Consider the following 22,051-nt stretch of genomic DNA (forward strand, 5'->3'; position numbering starts at 1 on the left):
CTTTTTAAAATTTACTTCATACACTTTTATATTTTGTTATAAATATTTAATTTATTTAGAAAACCTGGTAACCTACTTAAATATAAATTAACTGTAAAAATTAATTTCACAAATACAATTTTTTTTTTCAAAAGGATAATTTTATTTGTACTGTGCTTAAAAATATATTTATTTCCGTGCAAATAAATATTTATATAAATAATTTACACCACTAAACAAGACATGGTCCCCTTATCTTGATATTAATAATAACCATTCCATAAATGTAATAGGAAATTAAAAATAAATAGTCTATAATTTTACGAGGTATTTTGATGTTTTCATTTTAATTTATTTTAAATATTGCTCAAAAATTTACGGTAGAGGTTCTTTTGTAATAAATCCATATTGTGGGTAAGATCCAAGTGGTAAAAATCTTTGAGGATCTGAGACAGAGGCTGGTTTTGAAGGGGACATCTTGCGTGCAGGACGTGTTGATCCGCCACAACAGAAAGCGAATTTCAACTCTGAGACCATTTCTGAACACAGTGAGGACTGTAACAAAATAAAAATTGAGTGAAGCTTTCTAGTTCTTTAACATAAAGTACATACACATAAAAATTAAAATAGAACATAGAAAATCAGTATTTTTAGTAAAATATATGTATTTTTATGTAATTTTATTGAGAATAAAAAAGTTAAAGAGTAGTTAAATCCATAAAATCTTAACCTCACTGGATCGTTTCAACAATATCTTAATGAAAATAAATTTATAAATTGATTAGTTAACAAATTTCAAAAAGGAAGTAGGAAAAAATCTTGACCGATTAATTTCTTGAGTATATAAAAAAAAAATTATTGGATATTCAAATAATTCACATCACTAGAGTAATTGTGATAATTCACTTTTATTGTTAGTTTTTTTTTTTTTTTTTAAATGAGTTTCCTCTAACAATGTCTTTTTATATGAACCGATACTTAAGCAAAAATTAATTGAAAATTTAATAGAATAAAATGCAATACACATCCTGCATTAAATTTTCAGGAAAACAAATAATTATTTTCAAAAATCACATTAACTATAAATTTATGTGAACTAAAAATATATGATTATTTTAAGAGCGGTTTTTAATTTTTCCTATTTTTGTAATTTAAACATTCGTTAAGTAATATTAATATATTTATATCAGTTACTCATAAAACATACACATTATATCAGTTTACGGAGAAAGATTTCCACTGAAGAATATTCTAAAGAAAGGATTGCATTGAGAGAATATAAGAACTGAGTTGACATCAAGTGAAGAACTGGCTGTCAGATTTAAAACAAATTTTCTTTTTTCATCTACTTACATTTATAGGATTTAAAAACATTCATACATACTAAGCAGGGATTAAAATTTTTTTTTTTTTTTAAATAATTAAAAGTATTCTTGAAAACGTTTTAATAAAGTAAAATTAAACTACTAATTTCCATCAGTAGTTATCAGAATAAACTGTATAATACAAAGTAGGAAAACTGACCATTAAATTTAATATGAAACAAAAAAAAAATTATTCTTAGGAAGCATTACAAAAAAGCTTTTTCATATTAAAAATAATAATAATAAAAAATTAAGTTTGCGACGACCACATTAACAGTACAGGCGAGGTAAAATTGGGGAATGGTCGTCGAAATCGATAAGACACCGTTCTAGAAACGCAAAAATTAGCTTGTTGCATCTACCTATAAGAATGGATGTACAGTAGAATTTGTCGTGAAAAAGCGAGTGTTTTGTAGTCAAGTTACTGACAGACTGAATCAAACCCTGCCGAATGCTCTTAAATACAATGTTAATAATGGGACCGTATTGTATTCGGATTCGTGGCATGCGTACCATACCGATGGACTGGAAACGAAAGGGTTCCCCCGATTTTACTTTGAATCATTGGTACCATTTCGTTGATCCTCACAGCAGTTCTGTTACTCAAATCATTGAATGCTGTGTGGATCGCTGAAATGGCAAATAAAAGCACAGTAGAACTGCCTGGTACCACGTGAAATCTTATTGGCGTCGCATGATAGGGGATACGAACCAGTTGTAGAAAATATTCGACGCAATAAGAGGTACCTGGCTGCCGGAGGTCACCATATAGCAATAATTATGAAAATTTTCCATGATTTTTTAATTAAAATAATTCAGTAGTTAAGTAATAATTAATAAAGAAATTCGTTTGAAAAAGAGACTGATTTGAAGGGAGTAGGTAGTGGGACTGGTATGCAATAAAAGTACCAAAAAACCTAATGTTTGAATAGTTTTTTAACTTCTAGAAACACAAAACCTATCAGAACTACGAATAAATATTTCTTTTAATGTAAACCACAATACTTAGTACAAAAAATACGTAGTTATCCCATGACTGCAGTTTCTTCATTGTCGGTGATCTGGTTCTAAACGAATTTATAGTTGATTAGATAATTTTATACATCATAAAATTTAATGATTTGGGCAATAAATAGTGATACATGACAAAAATGACCTGATTTCCCAGAAGACTATGAACAAGTTTACGCCAGTTGCCTGGAAGAGCCAGTGAGGTTTTCCCGAAAATGGGGTTTTATATCTTAAAGCAGTTCTTTTTTGATTAGGTTCTTCGAGATGAAGCTCAGACTTTTTTGTTAAATCATCTTTAAGATACTTTTTTTTAGGAAAGATCTGATTACGGGCGAACTAGGAACTCTTTTGGTTCGATGACTGAACAATAAAGAGAAGTTTCTATAATCATAAGCAAGATTCTGATGTAAAGATGTTTTTTTATACATGCTATCAATTGTACAATATATGTATCTCGCACAAACGTATATGTATAAAACAAGAAAGTGACAGATTATGAAAATGTAATCATTATTTAGAAAGAAAAGTGTTGTTTGTTTCTTCATGAAGATTATGTGAGTATTTTGGGATGATACCTACCATGCAATTTGGTTTATCCATTGTTACAGAATTTTCAAAAAGATAGCCTTCGAAGTAAGAATTCCACTAGAGACAATGTTCAATTGCAACTCAACAAACTGGGGACAAAAACTTTGAAATATGATGTGATTTCAAACTGCAGAAGGGAAGCAGAAAATAATTTAATCAATTGTTTTGCATAACTTTTAAAATCTACGTTTATGTTTAGGATTTCATCAAAAGAAATTGCTATATATAATATAATTATCAATAAATAACAGGTTTAATATTTATTTATATTATTGCATTTATATTATTATATTATTGCATTACCAATAGGGAACTCTTCCTAACGCCTAGTATTTCCATTCCTAAGGATCAAGTTTCTACAGTCCAAAAAAATTCTTAAATAATTAAATAAGCTGGTCCATCTATTTTTAAAATGCAACAGAGAATAAAATGTAATATCTATAATATCTATGTAATAGTAAATGTTACTAAACGTAACATCCCCTATTTGGTCATCTTTTCTCTCTGGGCTTTAAATTTTAAATAGTGTATAAGATATAGTAAATGTGGGTAGAATTTCATTAAGATTAATAAATTTGGTTGTTTTGAGTTGCGTTACAATTCAATTTTTTTATAATTATACTTAATTTATAAGTAAAAAAATTACTTCAAAATTTTCTATTTTAATATAAGAAAAAACTTTTACTGTATACTTTAGTTTGATATTTCATTATTGTTTTAGAAAAAAACAATTCTTTTTATTAGAATTATTCTTAAAATTCAGTTATTGTACAAAATATTTTATTTAAAATTACTTGTCAGACGAGCTATCACTCTTCGTACTTTCCATGCAAAATACAAATGTTGGTAGACTTACTTCCTGCTCCAAATCATCCACGATGCAAGAACAGAAACCCATAATGCATTCAAAAAGTCATCAGTTACAATAATAGGTAAATATGTTTTTAGCTAAATAACATTACACCTTTACTAGTGAATTATTGACTTATACCAATTTGATTTCAGATATATTATAAAAACAATTTTTTTCCATGAAATTAATAAGTGATAAACGTTTTCACTATTAAGATAAAAAACTTAAAAATTTAATTTTGAAAATTTCATAAAAATGTATAAATTATCCTTAATATAAATTTAAATTAGTTCTTGTATATTATTTAATTAAATGACAAAAAAATGTTGAAGATTAATTATATTATAATTTATATTTACATTACTATATAAACTCTGTAAACGCACTAACACGTTCATGCATACATTTACACACGCAGTTACATTGGTTACATATACAATTACCCATTTTTTTTTTTTTATAAAATTACATTACTATTAATTATAATAAATACGAAACTTCTAATTAACATATTATTAAAATACAATTAAGTACAAGTAATTTATTTACATTGCATCCTTATTATTTATAATAACTAAAATCTACAATTACTAAAACATTATTTATCCGGTTTGCACATATTTCGGGAATTTGTTCAAATAAATTTAAGTACTTTTTTAAAGGATAAAATATTATTCTTTGTTGTAAATAAATTATTTGAATTTATATATATATATATATATATATATATATATATGTGTGTGTGTATATAAATGAGTTTGTATCTATAATTCAGCCTACTATAACTGAAATTAAATAACAGCATACCACCACAAGATGAACACAAAACATTGCACAGCGAATTCTTAACTTATCAATAATTTTTCTCTATACTATATCCGTTGTTGTGGATATTTAGTATTAATAATAATCTATTATGAAATATATTCATAAATTCAAGTAATATAGTTATTGTTTTAACAATAAAAAAGAATTGATTTTTTAAGATTTAATAACATTAATTTTAATACATAAAAAATGAAATAGAAACTACTTTGACACGCAGCAAAGTTTATTGGTGGGTTGCATTTTTTAAATATTTTATTTCATACATAAATTAATGCATGAAAATTCTCCATTGAATTTTTCAAACGTATGAAATACAGGGATCCTGACTGGGATTCGAACTCAGGACCTAAAAGATTAAAGGATAAGGTGATATTAGTCACCAATAATAAATTCTTTTAATTTTATAAAGCATATCAATAATTTATTAGTATTTAACTTTAGGATACATTGAGCAAACTAAAAGAAAGACTAAGAGTAAAATAAAGGAACAGTTTTGGTTCGTTTTAAATACAGAAGGTCATTAAATGGGCATTTCCTCAAATTCAGTTTACTAGAAATAAACTTAATTTTAAAATATATAGTTAATAAATAGGAATTAGACATATGGGGAACTTAATTTATTTGTAATGTCGCAGAAACTTCTTCATTGCTCCATATTGATAGAACATCTAATTTGTTTTTAAAATTTTTAAATTTAACAAAACTGTTTTGTGTAATTAATATTAACTGATTATTTTCTATTTAAAGATTTATTTACGGAGATATCCATTTCTGAGTTGAATGCTAAATTTAAAATTTATTTGTTTTTATTTAAGTTTTATATATTTAACCTATATAAGACATGAGCATTAAGTTGCAGTAGGCAGTGTTAATTAGATAATTACTTAGTGTTGGTTAAGTTTTAAATATCTATTTATATATTTTATTCTGATTTAACCTACAACAGTTTGTATTACAATAGCTTATTTGTAAGTTAAGTTTTGTTTGTCAATTAGTACTACTCTATTATTATTACTTATGTTTTATTATTTATTATCACTGTTATTCAATTTATGTTTCAAATGTTCAAAGCCAACTCGGAAAATTAACAAGGAACTTTTTGTGCAACAAACAAGAATTTTACGCCTGGTTCTTCGAGGCGATCTAGTAGACAATTTATGTAATAGAAATGGACAAAACTTTGTGTAGATAAAACAAATGATTTTTTAATTTTTTTTTTCTTTCTTTTATTATGAAAGGGTGAGCATCAACAGCTACCGTATTAGCCGATGAAAATTGGTAGCGTAAGAATATATGCCATGCATCCTTCCATACGAGGTCTTCGCACGAATTGTCGAGATGTTACCTATTCAGCCACGGATGTCGGTATTTTTTATTTGTGTCGGTATTTATGTTAAAACCTTTGTCTATTCTTTTTTAAAACTTTGAAAATTTGCTGGATCTGAATTAAAACTATCATCATTTATATTTTTACATATAAGAATGAAATAAAACAACTCAAGCATATTATTAAAACAATTCCCAGATTCGTAGCTTGTAAAATTTGTGTAACATTTGAAAAAAACATATAAAGTATAAATGAAAAAAGGAAATATGCGTTTTACAGTAATTACTTATTTTAAATTGAACTTTTCCTAATCCATTTCATAATTCCATTTTATAATCCTTCAGATTTTTTACGGATTCTAATCAATCCCTTTCTTAACAAGTTTATTATTATTTGGATGAAGGATTTATTAAATATCGGCTTCTTTATTAATATAAAAACATTCAATTTAAATATACACATCAATAATTTTATCTTAACCCATAATAAAAATATTAATGTAAATGTAAATATTATTAAGTGAATGTACATAAATTTATTCTATTTTTAAAGAATTTAGATAAAAAATTAAATATATATTTTAACTACTGACAATTGTCGATATAGTTTTATATTATTCAATTCATATACAACTTTCTATGCAATTAACAAGTAGCTTACTTTGTCATATATATCTTATTTTCTTTTGATTTGCTAACATTTCTTCTGAAAAAAATTATTCAATGACCTCTTCTTAATTATATAATCTTTCTATTTAATAACCAATGTATGAAAAACAAATTCATGCAATACTCTGCCCTGTTAATTTAATAAAAATAATAATTCTAAGTGAATATTAATTTAGTTTCTAAGTTGATTTATGGCCATGAAATCGATTTAATCTCTTTTCACGACACCAATAAATTCCATTTTTTTTTTCAATATTTCAATTTTTCTATCCGGATTAAATTCTATAGTATATTTTTATAGCACACACATCTATTCTGTCTCTTGTTTTATCCAACGTACATAATTTATGCAAAATTATAAAACGAAAGATACTTAAATGAAATGGTGTTAAGTAAGTAATAATGTTAAAATTTCCTCTTAAAATATGAAAACTGGTGTTCCACAAAAAATCGTTAGTTACAGTCCCTGTTTGTTCATTTTAATTTTTTTAAATTTAATGCCAGAGTGCTTCACACGCCATTAAAACAGTTGATCTCAGTCCCTGCTTGCCGTTTTTGAATTGTTTGTTCATCACTTACAAAAATATGTGATATTAATTAAAAGTTTTTATTTATTTTTTAAATAAAAAAAAACAAAGTTATTTGTGAAATCCCATAATAAATAATATCATTAATGATTGATTATTTACTATGTTTTATTCATAATAGTATATGTAATTCATTTTAAAACTTACATATGAATGTAATTTAATATATTTGAAATAATCTGTAGTTTTTTAGCATTCATGTTTGGTTTGCTTTACTCTAAGTTTTATTCTTAAAAAACACATATATCTTAGAACTAAATAATGTTATGTTTATTTTTTAATAAAAAGTGATAAATTATCTTAAAAAATAATTTTTATGAATGTATTAATTTAACTATAGTTTTAGTAATTTGTTTACAATGAAAAACTTTATTAAAAAATAATACAGTAATCATTAAAAGTATAATAATATTCAACAATACCGTATTTGTCAATACTTATTGTGATTAAACTTAGCGTTATTTTAATAAAATTGCATACTTTCCTTAAAATAACAGCCTGTAATTATTTTAAAGAAAGACTTAAAAAGAAAAATTATATTTCTCTTGTTATATTTCATGAAAACTAATACTTTTGGGCGACTATGTAAGTTTAATTTCTGATTGTCTTGGTTTTTTTTTTAAGTATTTGTGATTCGATTTAAATGATAAAATAGCCTTATTAGTACTTCACTTTTACATAATTATATTATTTTGCATAAAAAAAATACACTGCATATTTTTCTTATACATTATTTTAACTTCTTTAATATTAATTGCAATAAAATAAAAATAATGTGTAGAAGTAATAGCAACCAATTTTTATTTTTATTTCCAAACTTATAGCATTACGTTAAGTTCAAAAATAATAACATTGATACGGGCTCCATAGCTTTGTTTGATGAAGCCAATAAAACATTGCGGGACTCTTTCGCACAAATCAGTTTGAATTCCACTAATAACGGTCGAACCTTTCTTCCAAGTAGCAGTCTTTAGTAGTTTGTTGCTACGGGCTTGTGACTTAACATAACCACAAGAGAAAAAGCCTAAGGGAGTCAGAAAACACTATCTTAAAGGCTAGTTGATTACCATTTTAAATTATCAAACCAAAACATTTTGACGCAATAATTGAATTATTACAGCAGCTCTGTGGCATGTGACACCATCATGTTGGAACATTGGTCCCAACACGATGGTGTCAAATCATCATTTGAATTTTTCAAATCAAAATTTTCCAAATTTGCAAACAAAAACTGTCACGAATCATAGTTCGATAGCATTAACCATTTACTGTAACTTCTTTTCCTTGTTCATTTCAAAAGAATGACCCAGTGATGCTTTCAGGCTATACTCCACATCAGACAGTGATTTTGTTTCGGATATAATGTTCATTATTAAATAATATGTAATTTGGAGTCTCTTAAATACGGCAATTTTGCTTGTTTAGAAAGCCATCAGCCAAAAATGAGCCTCATCTGAAAATAAAGATTTGGATCTCCTTTAAGCTAAATTAGTTATTTTACCTTAACTAGTGTAATTTAAAGGGATCCAAATCAGCAAATCGTCTAAGTAAAGAATAGTCCAGTGGCTTTAATTCTTGAGTTCCTTGAATTTTATGTGGCTGTAAACCAAAATCTTATCGCAAAATCCGCCATGTTGTATTTGAAGATAGCCTGAATTCTTATGAATGATGTGAAACCAAAAATTTCGATTTTCACGAATACCTCCACTTTCAACAGCAATATACTATTAACTGTTTGCATTTCTTTTGTGAATTGGAATTTCAACACCAAGTTCACAGAATTTTCTTCAATTTTTTAACCAAACGATGAATTGTGCTTTTGTTTGATCACACACCATAAATACCGCAAAACGCACGATACGTAGCTGTAACTGATTCGATATTTCTTTAATAAATTTTTGTCATAAACTGTTGAAAATAAATGCCGCTTAAAAAATTAAAAAAGAATCAACGTTGCAGATACAGTCTGTCAATTTTTTGAGATCAATTTGGATGGCACCTTGTGACAGATACAATAAAATATAACATCAATGTACACTAAAATTATTTTTACTAAGTATTATTTTTTACCTTCATAGAAAAAGTTTTCATAAAAATCATCATCAAAATTTTAATTTTGTTTCAAAAGTAAAAGTATTATTTTTTTTTGCTTTTGCAATCTTGTTATTTTCAGAATTTCATTAAATGTAAATTTATTATTTTTAATTTTACCTAGGTAAATTTATTTTTAAATTGATTAAATTTATTTTATAGCATAACTAAGGATTTTTTATACCGATTATAAAAATATACATGGCTAATAACTACAATTCAATTTGAATAAATATTTATACAATAATTTAATTAAAAATGAGAGTTTTAATAAATTATTATTATTAACAGTTCGTTGTTCTTATTTTTTTCATATACGTATATAATATATTATTAGATATACCCCTACATTATTTACAATTATTCCTGGACAATATAAATACTATTATTCTTAAAATTTATTCACAAAAAATTAAAATATATTACAGTAAACTTTAATATTTAAAGATATTAATGCATGTAATCTAATATATATTAAGAAAACATATTTTATTACGTAAACTATTAACTCTATTTTTTCTTTACATTTATACTTTTTCTTTCACAGTTTTTTAACAGTTCTTTTTTCTTCTTTTTTCTCGCCCCCCGGAGCCGGATCCACAACTAAGCATAAACTCAACTGCAAAGGGTGCATTGACGCTAACTATCTCGTCGGGAACATATTTCTCGCCAAATAGCCGGGATTCGATCTTTTAGGCGCCATTCCTTTAATGAGAGGACCCCAAAGAATCCACCCACCGGGATTCTGTCTTTATGCCTTCCCTCTAAAAAGCCTTTTGAACAGTTAAGCTTATGAAACATAACTTTAATTGGACATATTAATTTCATTTAGTTTATATAATTATATATATATTATTGTGCTAAATTAATAATAAATTATATAATTTTAGAACTGATTGTAGAACTAATCTTTTTAATATTAAATGCCAGTGGCAAATATACATAATTGTATGGATTAAGAAGCTAATATATGCCCTTTAACGTTAATAATCTTTAATCAAGTGTAATGGTGTAATGATACACGTAGTAGTATAAATATTTCGTTGTGATGATCAATTGTCTCTGCATTTACAATATAAATATTCTTTTAATTTTTTATCTTTTATTTGTTTCAATAATTCATCTTAATTTTTTATCTAGTTAAAACATTTTAAAATTCTTCATTTATTATCCATTTTTTATTAATTCTTCAAATTGTTCCTTAATTTATTAAGTATCTTAATTTATATATAAATTACAATTTATATAATAATTTTTTCATTACCTTATAAATAATGAGGTATTCTTTTTTAGACCTTTTCATCATTGTATATTTTTAATAACCATCAGTTCTTTTGTGTATATTTGTTATTGTGTGTACCCAATCTGAATTAGTATATAGTAATAATCAAGAAGTATATTAGCGATAAATATAAACTTTTTCTTCTTTCTTTTACGGATTGCATCAAATCGATCTATTCCAGAATGTAACTGCTTTTTATCTACCAATTTATTTTTACAAGGTACCTGTTACTGCAGATTGTGTAGAGTTAAACTTGTATGTCTTAAGTTAATTTTCCCATGTAGTTTTTAATTATACTATCTAGGGAGCGGATGTTCTTTACTTCTTGAATTGCTTAAATTTATATCTAATTTACGGTACAAAATTTCTTCATATCTCTTTAAGTTTCATCTCAGCTCCTGTTTCCTAGACTTCTTTCTGATTTAAAAATGATAGATTGTTTTCTAATTTTAAATGGAGTTTTAATTTTTATTTTCTTTAATCAGATTTGTAGATTATGAAGTAGAAATACAACCATACAACGAACTATATTTATTTTGCATCTCCTCTTACTGATCAGATGGTAAGTTGCGCTGAAAGAAGTATTCTTTTATTAATTATTAGTCTAGAGAACTCCAACACCTGGAAATAAATGTATTTTCTTTCTATCTTCTATCATCCTGATTCTATATTTTAATTCAGTAATTACTTTTAATCTTAGATTTTAATTTTTTTTTGAGAATCCTTTTTTAAAATATGATCTTTATAAGATTTTTCCTTAGATGATGATTTTGTTTTACATATTACCTAGAATGCAGATTTCTAGAATTTCCTTCTTCTTATAATGTAAACTTGTAACAAAAGTAGTTCAATGATTTTTATTTTTGTAAAATTTACCAGACCAAACCTTGTTTCATTAATATTTATTTTAATTTTAAAATAAACTTAAATACTAATTGCACTTTTATTTTGTCAATTAGTCATATTAAATATTTTGTATAACTTAAAATTTTGTTCTATGTTCATAGTATTTGTCCTATTTAAGTAAAAATCTGTAATAAAAATATTCTCTTTGAATTGAAGTTAAAAATATTTATTGTAAAATTATTTTCTAATATTTATTTATTAATTTATAAATAGACATAAAACAATGAATAATTATTTACAAAAGGTAAAAAATGAATTTAATCAAGATAAAAGAATTAATTAAATATCCTGTCTATTATAAATATATATTTACAAAATATTTACAGTTATTTAGGACTAAAAAAGAATTAACATAATATTATTTTTGCGAAAATAATATGCAGTAACATTTACTTATGGATCGTTGAAAATTCAGTAATATTAAAAAAAAAATATATATATATATTTTATATATTCGTATATAGTATGGAAACTACACAAATTAATTTCGAAAAGTTGTATAAAATTTATATTAGTAATTTCACAAATGAAAGAGAAATTTATACCTATCAAATTATACCTAACAAAAAATTAGAGTTAAATAATTAAAAGAATACAATAATTAAATATTATAATTATTACATTTATTTATATTGTAATCTAAAATAACTACCTACAATTTCTAATTTTCTACGAATGAATTATGAATATATTTATATTACTGGCCAATTCTAAAAAGTCATCTAATCTAAAATTTCCTCGATTATCCACAAACTGATTTGCATAAGTACATTATATAAAGTTAGATAAGGAAACGCATTATTGAATTTTCTTAAATTTATTTCAAGTATAAAAAGATTTACTCTATCTAATTCTGTTTACCTGAACTCTGTTAATATATATTTACATATAATTTATTAAATCAACCCTTGTTAATCCATGTTTTAAAAATTAGTTTAAATATGTATAGAATTTTTAAAAACATTACTATAATAAAATATATTATTCATAAACCCTATATCATGTAGATCTTTAGATTAATTTTATTTTATTTTTAAATTTGTGAAACAAATTATTATTGATTTTTCGTAATAGATTTTCCGTTAACACTGATCTAAGAAAAAATTTGGTAGATTCTGTTATCAGCTAAACCGTAATGGGGACTGTTAACATTATATGAATAAACAAACATTAGGTGAATTTTAAGATAGATTAGAAATTTTAAACTTCACTAAAACTGTTTTGGGATCAATTGATTAACTGGGAGATTATTATTAGGAAGTAAATTTCAATGTTTAATCCAATAAAACCGAAGTTTTTGTAGTAATTAATATTTATAACCAGATAAGTTTATTACTGTTATGAATTAAATTTTTTCACATTATTTTTCTATAATTTGAATATTTTTTTGTGAAATTATTTTGTGTGTGTTTATTATTTAATGTCTATATTGAGTCAAACATTTTTTCCCAGGACTCAATTGGGAGTGTCCCCCAAATCGGGGGTGAGTGGTCAAGTAAGAGGACTGCTCACCCGTTCCTCAACTGCTACCTTACGAGACTTCCAGACAAATTCACATACTGCAATAACGCAAGCGACTCCCATACCGCCCATCAAAACAACAAATACTCCACCAACATTTGCTAATCCAAGCTCATTTGCTGCACTGCTACTTTTTGAAGTATCATCCTGAAAAATAAAATTAGTCGATTAAGAATCATAAATTTATTTCAATTTCCTTTTAAAAAATTAGTGTTAATGACTAATACTTTACGTAAAATATTTTTACAATGAATACGTAATATAAAAGCTAGTGAATAATAAATAATTTCATAAAAATAAAAAAAATTATTGATAAAAGTTGATTGAAAAAGCTGATTTTATTTGAAATATTTAAATTTAATTAAAAATAAATTATTTAGTCTCGAATAATTGTTAACAATATTTAACCGAGTTAAAATTTCCTACTTCATAAATATTATTAAAATAAGAGAGGAAAACTAAAAAATTTAACCTCCAGGTTTTAAATTAGTTTAAAACCTGCAGGTTGAACTCTTAGTTTAAACCTTTGTGTAAACGAATTATGATAGATTAATGACCATTATTCCAACGTTTCTGTATTATCTACTCTAATTTATTAGGTACTTGTACTAACTGTAGGCAGTTACCAAAATTTAACTCGAATTTTAACTCGATATACTATTACACAGCAACTTTTCTTCGTAGATGGCAGATACCAAATCATTAAATCAGCAGTTAAAAATTAAATAAACTAAGTGCTATTGATAAATAAACGTACATCGGCTGCAAAAAAAAAGTAATATGAACAAAAATGATGTCAAATAATGATACTTGTAAGCCCATTCATTCACAGTGTAATTATCCTTTTATCTATGGATTGGCAATGAGCAAAATGAGTTGTCATGGTAACGAACTTTATCGCAGTTCTATTCCTGTATAACGTTGCATATATCTATTCCGCGAAAAAAAACACTTCAAATTAGCAAACGCATTATAAGCAAACAAATATGACAACACAGGTTTTAGGAAGGTATTTTAAAAAAATAACATTACAACCTGTTATCACTGACGTTAGTGTATTCATGAATCTATTAACAGATACGATTTATCTAAGGTATTTGTAAATCTGTATTTATTAATTTAAAAAAAAAACTCTCTATTAACTTATTGATAAATAAATAAATTAGCTAAAAGCAACTGAATTAATGCAGCAGCAGTTACAGTGACCAACTTAAAAATATAAAATCTCAGGTAAATTTGTTTAATTAAATTGCCCTTTTCACTACACCCCATTGACGGGTGATAGAAGAAATAAATTTATATTAACTCATGTAACACCAACCCGCCTTTTCTTTAGTTTATAATCGATGCGTACAGTGAAATATACTTGTCTCATTACAAAAATATATATAGAGCTAACATGCTAGGTATCCAGTTCACATATACAGAGTGATTCTCGAAGAATGTAACAAACTTTCAGGACGTGTTCTACTGGTGAAAATAAAAAAGGAAGTTCATGTAAATATTTGTTCGAAAACACTTCTTTATCGAGAAAAAAATCATCCCAGAACTAAATTTTTAATAGTTGTTGAGAAATTTATGGTAAACAGCAAAAGATTGCGATCGAAAAACACACTATTTTATGTTTGGCATAAAATTACTTTGTTAAATTGGTAATAAACACGTAAAAGTTTTCTAAATATAAAAGTAAAAAATCTTTACTTTTTTATTTACTTTTTTAAAACTTTATTCATGCAATTTTACTCAGAATAAAATTCTGTACAGAATTTTTGTTCAAAACCTTTATGTCTTAAAAATTTAACAAAGATATTTTACGTCAAACATAAAATAGTGTGTTCTTCGACCTCAAACTTTAGCTTTTTACCACATATTTATCGCAGTTACTAAAAATGCAGTTATTGATCTACTTTTTCTAATTTTTCAGTTAAGATTTTATATAAAACTACAAAATTTACCCTTAATTTGAGTTCCAAAAATTACAGTCTGGATTAATTTATTCACGAAGAATGTAACAAACTTTCAGGAAATGTTCTACTGTTGAAAATTAAAAGCAAGTTCATGTAAATATTAGCTCAAAAACACTTCGTTATCGAGAAAAGATAAGTTCAGTTCAGATATCATATAAAACTGCAAAAGGCGATTTGCAGTGATTGATTTGCACTGCATGATTTCTGCGCCTTCGCAGCCAAAATCCTTCGCCAGCCAACATTCTTTAAAGAAACCCTTGCGATTTCATCACTTATTTTATTTACCATTACATAATATGAAATAAAAAGAGTTTTTATCTTTACATATTGTTGTACATAGATAGAAAGGTTGAAATATATAATAATATTGGCTGGCGTATAGTTCTATGGTAACCTTCGTATTTATTCATGACAAATGTTCATCCAGCACTCGTATACAATAAACAAAAACAGAATATTTTGGTAATCTTCGTATTAAATATGTCTTCAACCAAGAACTTTTCTTCCAACTTCCTATTCTTTTATTTTCCTCAGTGGTCTTTTAAGGGTATTCCAGATGTTTTAGTAGATACAGTATCACATTTTAAGAGGTTCAAGCAGTTACCATCTGTTTTTGAACACCCAAAAAAAAAGAATCCTTTTTTTGAATAGATATTTTGAAAACTATTTGAAGAAATTTCGCCCAAAATTCTGTTTTAGTATTCTAGTTAGAACAAAAAAAAATGTTGTTTAAAAACATAATAAAAGAATCTAAAAATAATCCACAAAACGTTTTGATCAAACATTATTGTTTGATTTTATTTTTTTGATTTCGGCTTTTAGGTCGTAAATGGTCGTTTAAACCGATAGTATGTTTTACATCATCTTATTTATATTTTTATTCTCATTTTCTCTTTTCCATTCAACAAAATTTTTTTTCTTCATTAACTTTTCCTTTTTTCTTCTTATTTTTTATAATATTTCCGTAAAATCTTCTTTCCGCACTACACATTTTTACAACTTGATCTTCATATACAAGATGGTATTAAATAGGTTCTTTCATTTCTGACTTCTTTAATAAATCCCCAAGATCGTTATTTCTATAGAATTATTATCCTTATTTAATTTAGATAATTAAATGTTTGTAAATATTAATTTTATAAATTAAAATAATAGTAGATATATCAGTAATTTTAACGTACATTCATATGTACATCAATGATAAGAATGTCAATATGTCATGAGAATTTAATGAAAGGTAACCATTAATAAAAAATAATAAATATATTTCTGATAAAAGTGAACACTTACTCTACATGAACCTCCACCACGTTTTTCCTTCCACCATCTTGTTTTTAAAATATGTAATTTCCCTTCTTCTTGTAATTTTAAAACAGCTCCACTTATTGCCGTTCTGTATGGAGAGTCTGAAATAGATTTTTATTTCTTAGAAAAAGATAATATTTTAGTTTTACAAAATAAAATATGTAGTAAATACAACTTTCTTTAAATTTTTATGTTAATAAGACCACCATCATTGTATCATTAACATATTATTTATCGGTTAATCGATATTATAACAATTATAATTATATATATTATAACAATCTGAGTATATTAAAATTTAATATTCCAAATGTTAAATTGTTTTTATAAATAATACGTATAAAATTCCAGAAGATATAAAATACGTCCAGGATGCAATTTTCAATAATATTTAATACCAAGTTTTAATCTGGCTTTTTTGTTTATATATATATCAGGCATACTAGAATAATATTTTCAGGTGAACGAAGCCTTAGTTAATTTTAATTAATTATATTAGTTACACATCACGCCAAAAATAAATTTAAAAATTAATATTTATTATGTAAAATTAAAAGGAATGGATTATGTAAGAAGTGATTAAAAAACATGGTAGCACTAAGAAGAAGGTTCTTAACGAAGAAAAAAATTCTTAGGAACGTATTGAGATTTAAGAATTTAAAAAAAAATATTTTATTTATGCACCAGTATATTAAATAAAAATTAGAAGCTGAAAGATCTTTTTTCTTTAAATGTGTTATTATTTTTATGAAAATGAAATGTTTTATTACAGTTCAAAGTGAGGAAGTATTTGTATGAAACATGGAATTAGTTTTTAGAAAATTGTTATAGATAAATTATTAAATATCATTTAGTTCTTAAAAAAATATGTAATACTTGAGAAACGATCAAAAACTAAGTAACTGAGAGGGATGATACTAAAAATATGTTAAAACTATAAACTGTGTTAGCACAAAAAAAGTTATTAGATAGGCTTGACAAAATACATTAAATAACTTGCATAAAAACCATATATTTATGTTAATCTAAATACATACACAAAAAAAAAATTAAAAATGGCTTACATTATTAATTATAAAGACCAGTTATTTAGTAAATTAAAATTTGAACTTTTAGTTGCAAATGTGTTTATAAAAAGGCTTAAATTCAAAAACCTTTGCATAAAAAAAAAATGCATTCATTTAATTACTAAAAATCATACGCATTTCCTTTATACAGTAATGTAATTACTTCCAGTTACGCAGTATATGATTTCAGCTTACTAGAAAGGGACTTCCAGTATAATAATTTTTCATACAATACTATTAAAAAGATTTTTTTAATACTTCATTCAAAATTGAATGTAACAGTTAAAAATTTTGTCTCTTGATAAGTTTTAAAATAATAAATGTTTTAAAATGAAATTATTTTTCTACTTTTTTTTAAATGTATAAATAATATGTACAATTCTTTTCAGTTAACTGATAAAAAAATATTTTATCTTGTTCAATTATTTAATTTAATCTTCATATACGTATACTTAATTTAATTTTATATTATTTAATCTCGTTAATTGAACTGTTATCTTATTTAACGTTATGTGTGTATGTGTGCACTTATATTATAATTTTTGAGGCGCTTCGATGGAAGCCTCTCTGTGTGTAATTGTATATCATCATAATTACTTATGATTTCTTATGAACAGTGTAACCGATTGTAAACTTTATCTGCAGACAAGAATATATTTAATTTTAATTTATATAAATATTATCTGTATGAAACGATACACTTAAGCACTTCAATGTTGTTTTATTCCATAATTTTTTATTTCATGATGATTCTATAATCAATATCTTGCAATTAGCCAACACTCAAATTGTACCGTAGTATTTTTGGGGTTATTTTAAAGAATTCCCTATTTATTTCTGCTTTGGTCTATTAACAAAATATTTTATTTATTTCATATTACTTCACTAATTTAGTAGATACGGAGAACTGAAATTCGTTTACTAATCAGAGTTTAAGTTAATTTAATCATAGGATTATGTCTTCGTTACATAATAAAATAATTCACTTTACTTAGAGTCTCACTGTTGAGATTTCTAGTATGATATTTCGAAAGATATTTTATGTCGCTTTGTTAATTTGAAGTTCGTAGACAACTGTCTCTTATTCATGAAGTATGTATTTACGTATTGATTGTTGCAAATATAATGGCTACAGCTGGAGATATGTTATTAATTTAAATCTATTTAGGAGATCATTGACTTGGAGGCACTTCAGAAAAGCCGTTAGCCTTAAAATATTACTTGAATTTATTTAAAATATAATTCATAATCGTATGAATTAATAATAGTCAGTAATATTTGTTTATTTATTAATTTTTTCTATTTCTTATAATAGATTTAGAATATTTAATTTCAGATTCCTTTAGAAAGGTAAATCACTAAAACTCTTACTTTTCTGAAAATTAAAACTAATTAATAAATTATAAACAATTATTGATCTGTTTGCAAAATGTCTTACAAAATTTAAAGACGCTAGATTTTCTTACGCTGGACTGATTAATTACTTTTACACTTGGTAGTTTTTCTTTCTTTAAGACTGTGGCTTCCCCCACCGAGTCTTGGGGGGGGGGATACTTTGGGGACCCTCATTAGAGGCATGGCGCCGAAAAGACCGAGTCCCGGCTATCTGGCGGGAATTTTGTTCCCGCCAAATAGCCGGGACTCGGTCTATAGAGGTAGTTAGACGAGGTAGTTAGAGGCAATGGCACCCCTCAGAGCCAAGTTTATATTTGCAGATCCAGTTCCGGTAGGAGGGGGGAAAAAAGACTGTGGCTCATTTTACTTTCTTTATAGTTTATCTTTATTAATTACCTTTTCTTTTAATAAACATGTAAATTTAATTTAGTAATCTTATATCGTAGGTTGTTCATTAGTAAGTTTATTATATAATTGTGATATTTTGATTTATATTAATATTAATCAATGATTGCAATATTGTTTTTACCAGTAAGGCTTTTTATCGACTTTTTGAATAAACTACGGTATTACTTACTATCAGTCGCAAAGTGTAATTATGAAGGGAGGGGGTAAAATTGAATTTTCACTGCGTTTTGAGATATGAAGAGTACGAAAATACCATTTAATTAAAATATAATTTCCAAAAAATATGTTCAAAAAATTTGAAAAATTGTGGCTCGAAATTTACAAAATTACTATTTTAATTTTACTGAAATTTAGTGATATGCTATAGTAGTGTATCTGAAGTTGTGAATACGAAAATTTTATGAAGAACGGTTGAGTTGTTCATGAGTTACGCTCAATTTAAGGTCGGCAACAGATAACATAACCTCAATTTGAAATTATATTGAGTGTATAGTGATGCATTTTCCATACACGCTTATGCAGCAAGTCACAGTGGTGAATAAATTTAAACTTGATACTTATGGCGCTCTAATCGTTAATTGAGCTCAGTAGTGCGTTGTATTCTGAAAATCACTGCGTTTCTAACTGCGAAATAGCGAGGGTATGGGAGAATAAAAGTTGGTCTTCTTGTTCAGAATTGAATAAGATTTTTTAAAATTTAATTATGGACTATATAAATAAATAATTGGTCCGACATTGCTTGGAATATAACCTTGCATATACCTTGCATAGAAATCAAACAGTAATTCTTTTCACTTGTCCAACACTGTTTAATAAAATATTATTACTTCCATAGACTAAAACTGTTATTAAGAAAGTATCTTTCCTTTTAAACAAATTTTATAAAGTAGATATATTGAAAAATATGACATAATATCAGCAATATTTCGCATTACAAAGAAAAAAAAACAATACAATAAATTTAAACTTACTTGGTGGCATAGCAATTCCATATCCTTTAGAATCAAGTAATCCACCGACTTGTGTAAGATCACAATTTCTTTCTATAACATATTCTATGCTTGTTGATTCCATTAAAAATGCATAACTTCCTTTACCCTTTGTGACTCTTTCAACACCTTCAACATTAGAAGATGTAAAAACACTTGGTCTTGCCGATTCCATAAAAGACCACATTCTTTGATAAGTTGAAAAATTTGAATCCTGTAAAAATTAATTATATAAAATGAAAAAATTACATACTTAAATTTAAGCGATTTAATAATATGTATTTATTTCAGTCTCTATCTAAAATTTTTTCAGTGGGATTTTAAAAGAGCAAAAGATTTAAACTTATATCCATCTTAAAATAGAATAACGATGCATTCAAAACAAGCTTAAAAACGTTTCTAAATTAAAATATTAATAAATGACAAATGCGTAGCGTCTGAAAATGCCATTCCTGATCGGGATTCAGACCTGGAATCTCCGGATGAAAAGCGGAGACGATACTACAAGCGCCACGGAGGCCGGCTAAGATATAGTAGTTTATCCTATATTATTATTACACTGCATTCTTAAATGCGGGAATAACTACTAGATCAATTTCAATAAAATTAATGTATGTTGCAGTAGTGTATTTGAAGTTGAGCATGTAAACATTTGATGAAGATTGGTTGAGTCATAATCTCTATTTTTTTTTAACTCCGAGACCACCGTTAGGTATTGCTTCAGAGAATGAGATGAATGACAAATGCGTAGCGTGTGAAAATGCCATGCTCAACCGAGATTCGAACCCGGGACCTCAATTTAACATAATGCAACATAATCTTATTTGAGGTTATGTTGATTTCGTATATGCGTATTTTTCATATACGAATATGCAGTGAGTCACAGGATGAGTGAGTTTAAACTTGATGGTTATTTGTAGGATCTTCTCGTTGTTTTAAATTATTTCAGCAAATTACGGTTATAATACTTACATTTTCTTATGAAAATAAATATATTTCAATATTAAATAAAATATACAACTATCCCCCTTTAACTTTATCATTTACTTTATATATGTATATCTTTTGAACAAAAATTATATTACGAAAAGTGGTTATTCTTGCGCAGAACTACGGAAGATTTTTTTTTATTTACTTCTCCTGTTTAGTATTTTTGAAATTGTACTAGAACGTCTTTAAATATATGAAATGTAATTAAAACGTCATTTTATATCGACCAATAACATGGGTAAAATAACTGTCTGTTATTTTGATATTTCACTTACGTTTTTTTATTTTAATTTCCCACAAAATCTCTCTGATAAAGGAGAATTGTTTATAAATTACAAATCGCATAAGAAAAAATAAAAAGAATAAGTGTAAAAATTAATTTTATAAGTAAATTAATATAATGTTTTTTTTTTTCTGGATAACGATTATAATCACAATCGGCTCTCCTACGGACCCATAAGTAAGTTTCCTGACAAAAGCACGTGATAAGAAGTTCTTTAAGGAATCCCAAAAATAAATAATGCACAACAGTTACAAGCAAACTTAAAGTCAAGTATAAAATTTCAAGCTCACTCAGAAATTACAAACCATCAATTTCAACACCATATACTCCACAAAACAAACAATAACAAATAAAAAAGAAAAAAAAGAGAAGTAACAAGAAGTTAAATACGACACCACTAAACTTGACGGTGTTAAATTTCAAACTGTTACACAGACCCTAAGTCGAGTACATGGGCTCGTTTCAACCGTCGGACGTCTCTGTTATCGAGTAGATTAATTTCAAAGTAGTTTACATGAATCTCAAGCCTCTGCAGGTATGTTACATTGCGCTGTTGTGCAATCTCACGAACCGATGGGAGCTCCAGATAATCCTGAATCTCATCATTCCGCGTGAACCACGGAGCTTCGGCAATTACCCTTG

The 22,051-nt window shown here is 26.0% G+C and overlaps 1 protein-coding gene across 1 annotated transcript in view; it reads right to left on the reverse strand.

Annotated features, from left to right (window-relative positions):
* Window positions 1-316: 316 nt before the first annotated feature.
* The window catches only part of KaiR1D (Kainate-type ionotropic glutamate receptor subunit 1D), a 170,526-nt gene continuing 148,791 nt past the window's right edge, over window positions 317-22,051 (reverse strand). The window contains exons 17-20 of the mRNA XM_075372008.1: window positions 20,119-20,350; window positions 16,263-16,378; window positions 12,997-13,152; window positions 317-534 (exon numbers count right to left, since the gene is read on the reverse strand). Of these exons, the coding sequence (XP_075228123.1) occupies window positions 355-534; window positions 12,997-13,152; window positions 16,263-16,378; window positions 20,119-20,350 (684 nt within the window). The 3' untranslated portion in view covers window positions 317-354. The remainder of the gene's footprint in view (window positions 535-12,996; window positions 13,153-16,262; window positions 16,379-20,118; window positions 20,351-22,051) is intronic.

This window comes from Lycorma delicatula, chromosome 7, assembly GCF_047948215.1.
Source record: "Lycorma delicatula isolate Av1 chromosome 7, ASM4794821v1, whole genome shotgun sequence".
Taxonomy (NCBI): Eukaryota; Metazoa; Arthropoda; class Insecta; order Hemiptera; family Fulgoridae; genus Lycorma; species Lycorma delicatula.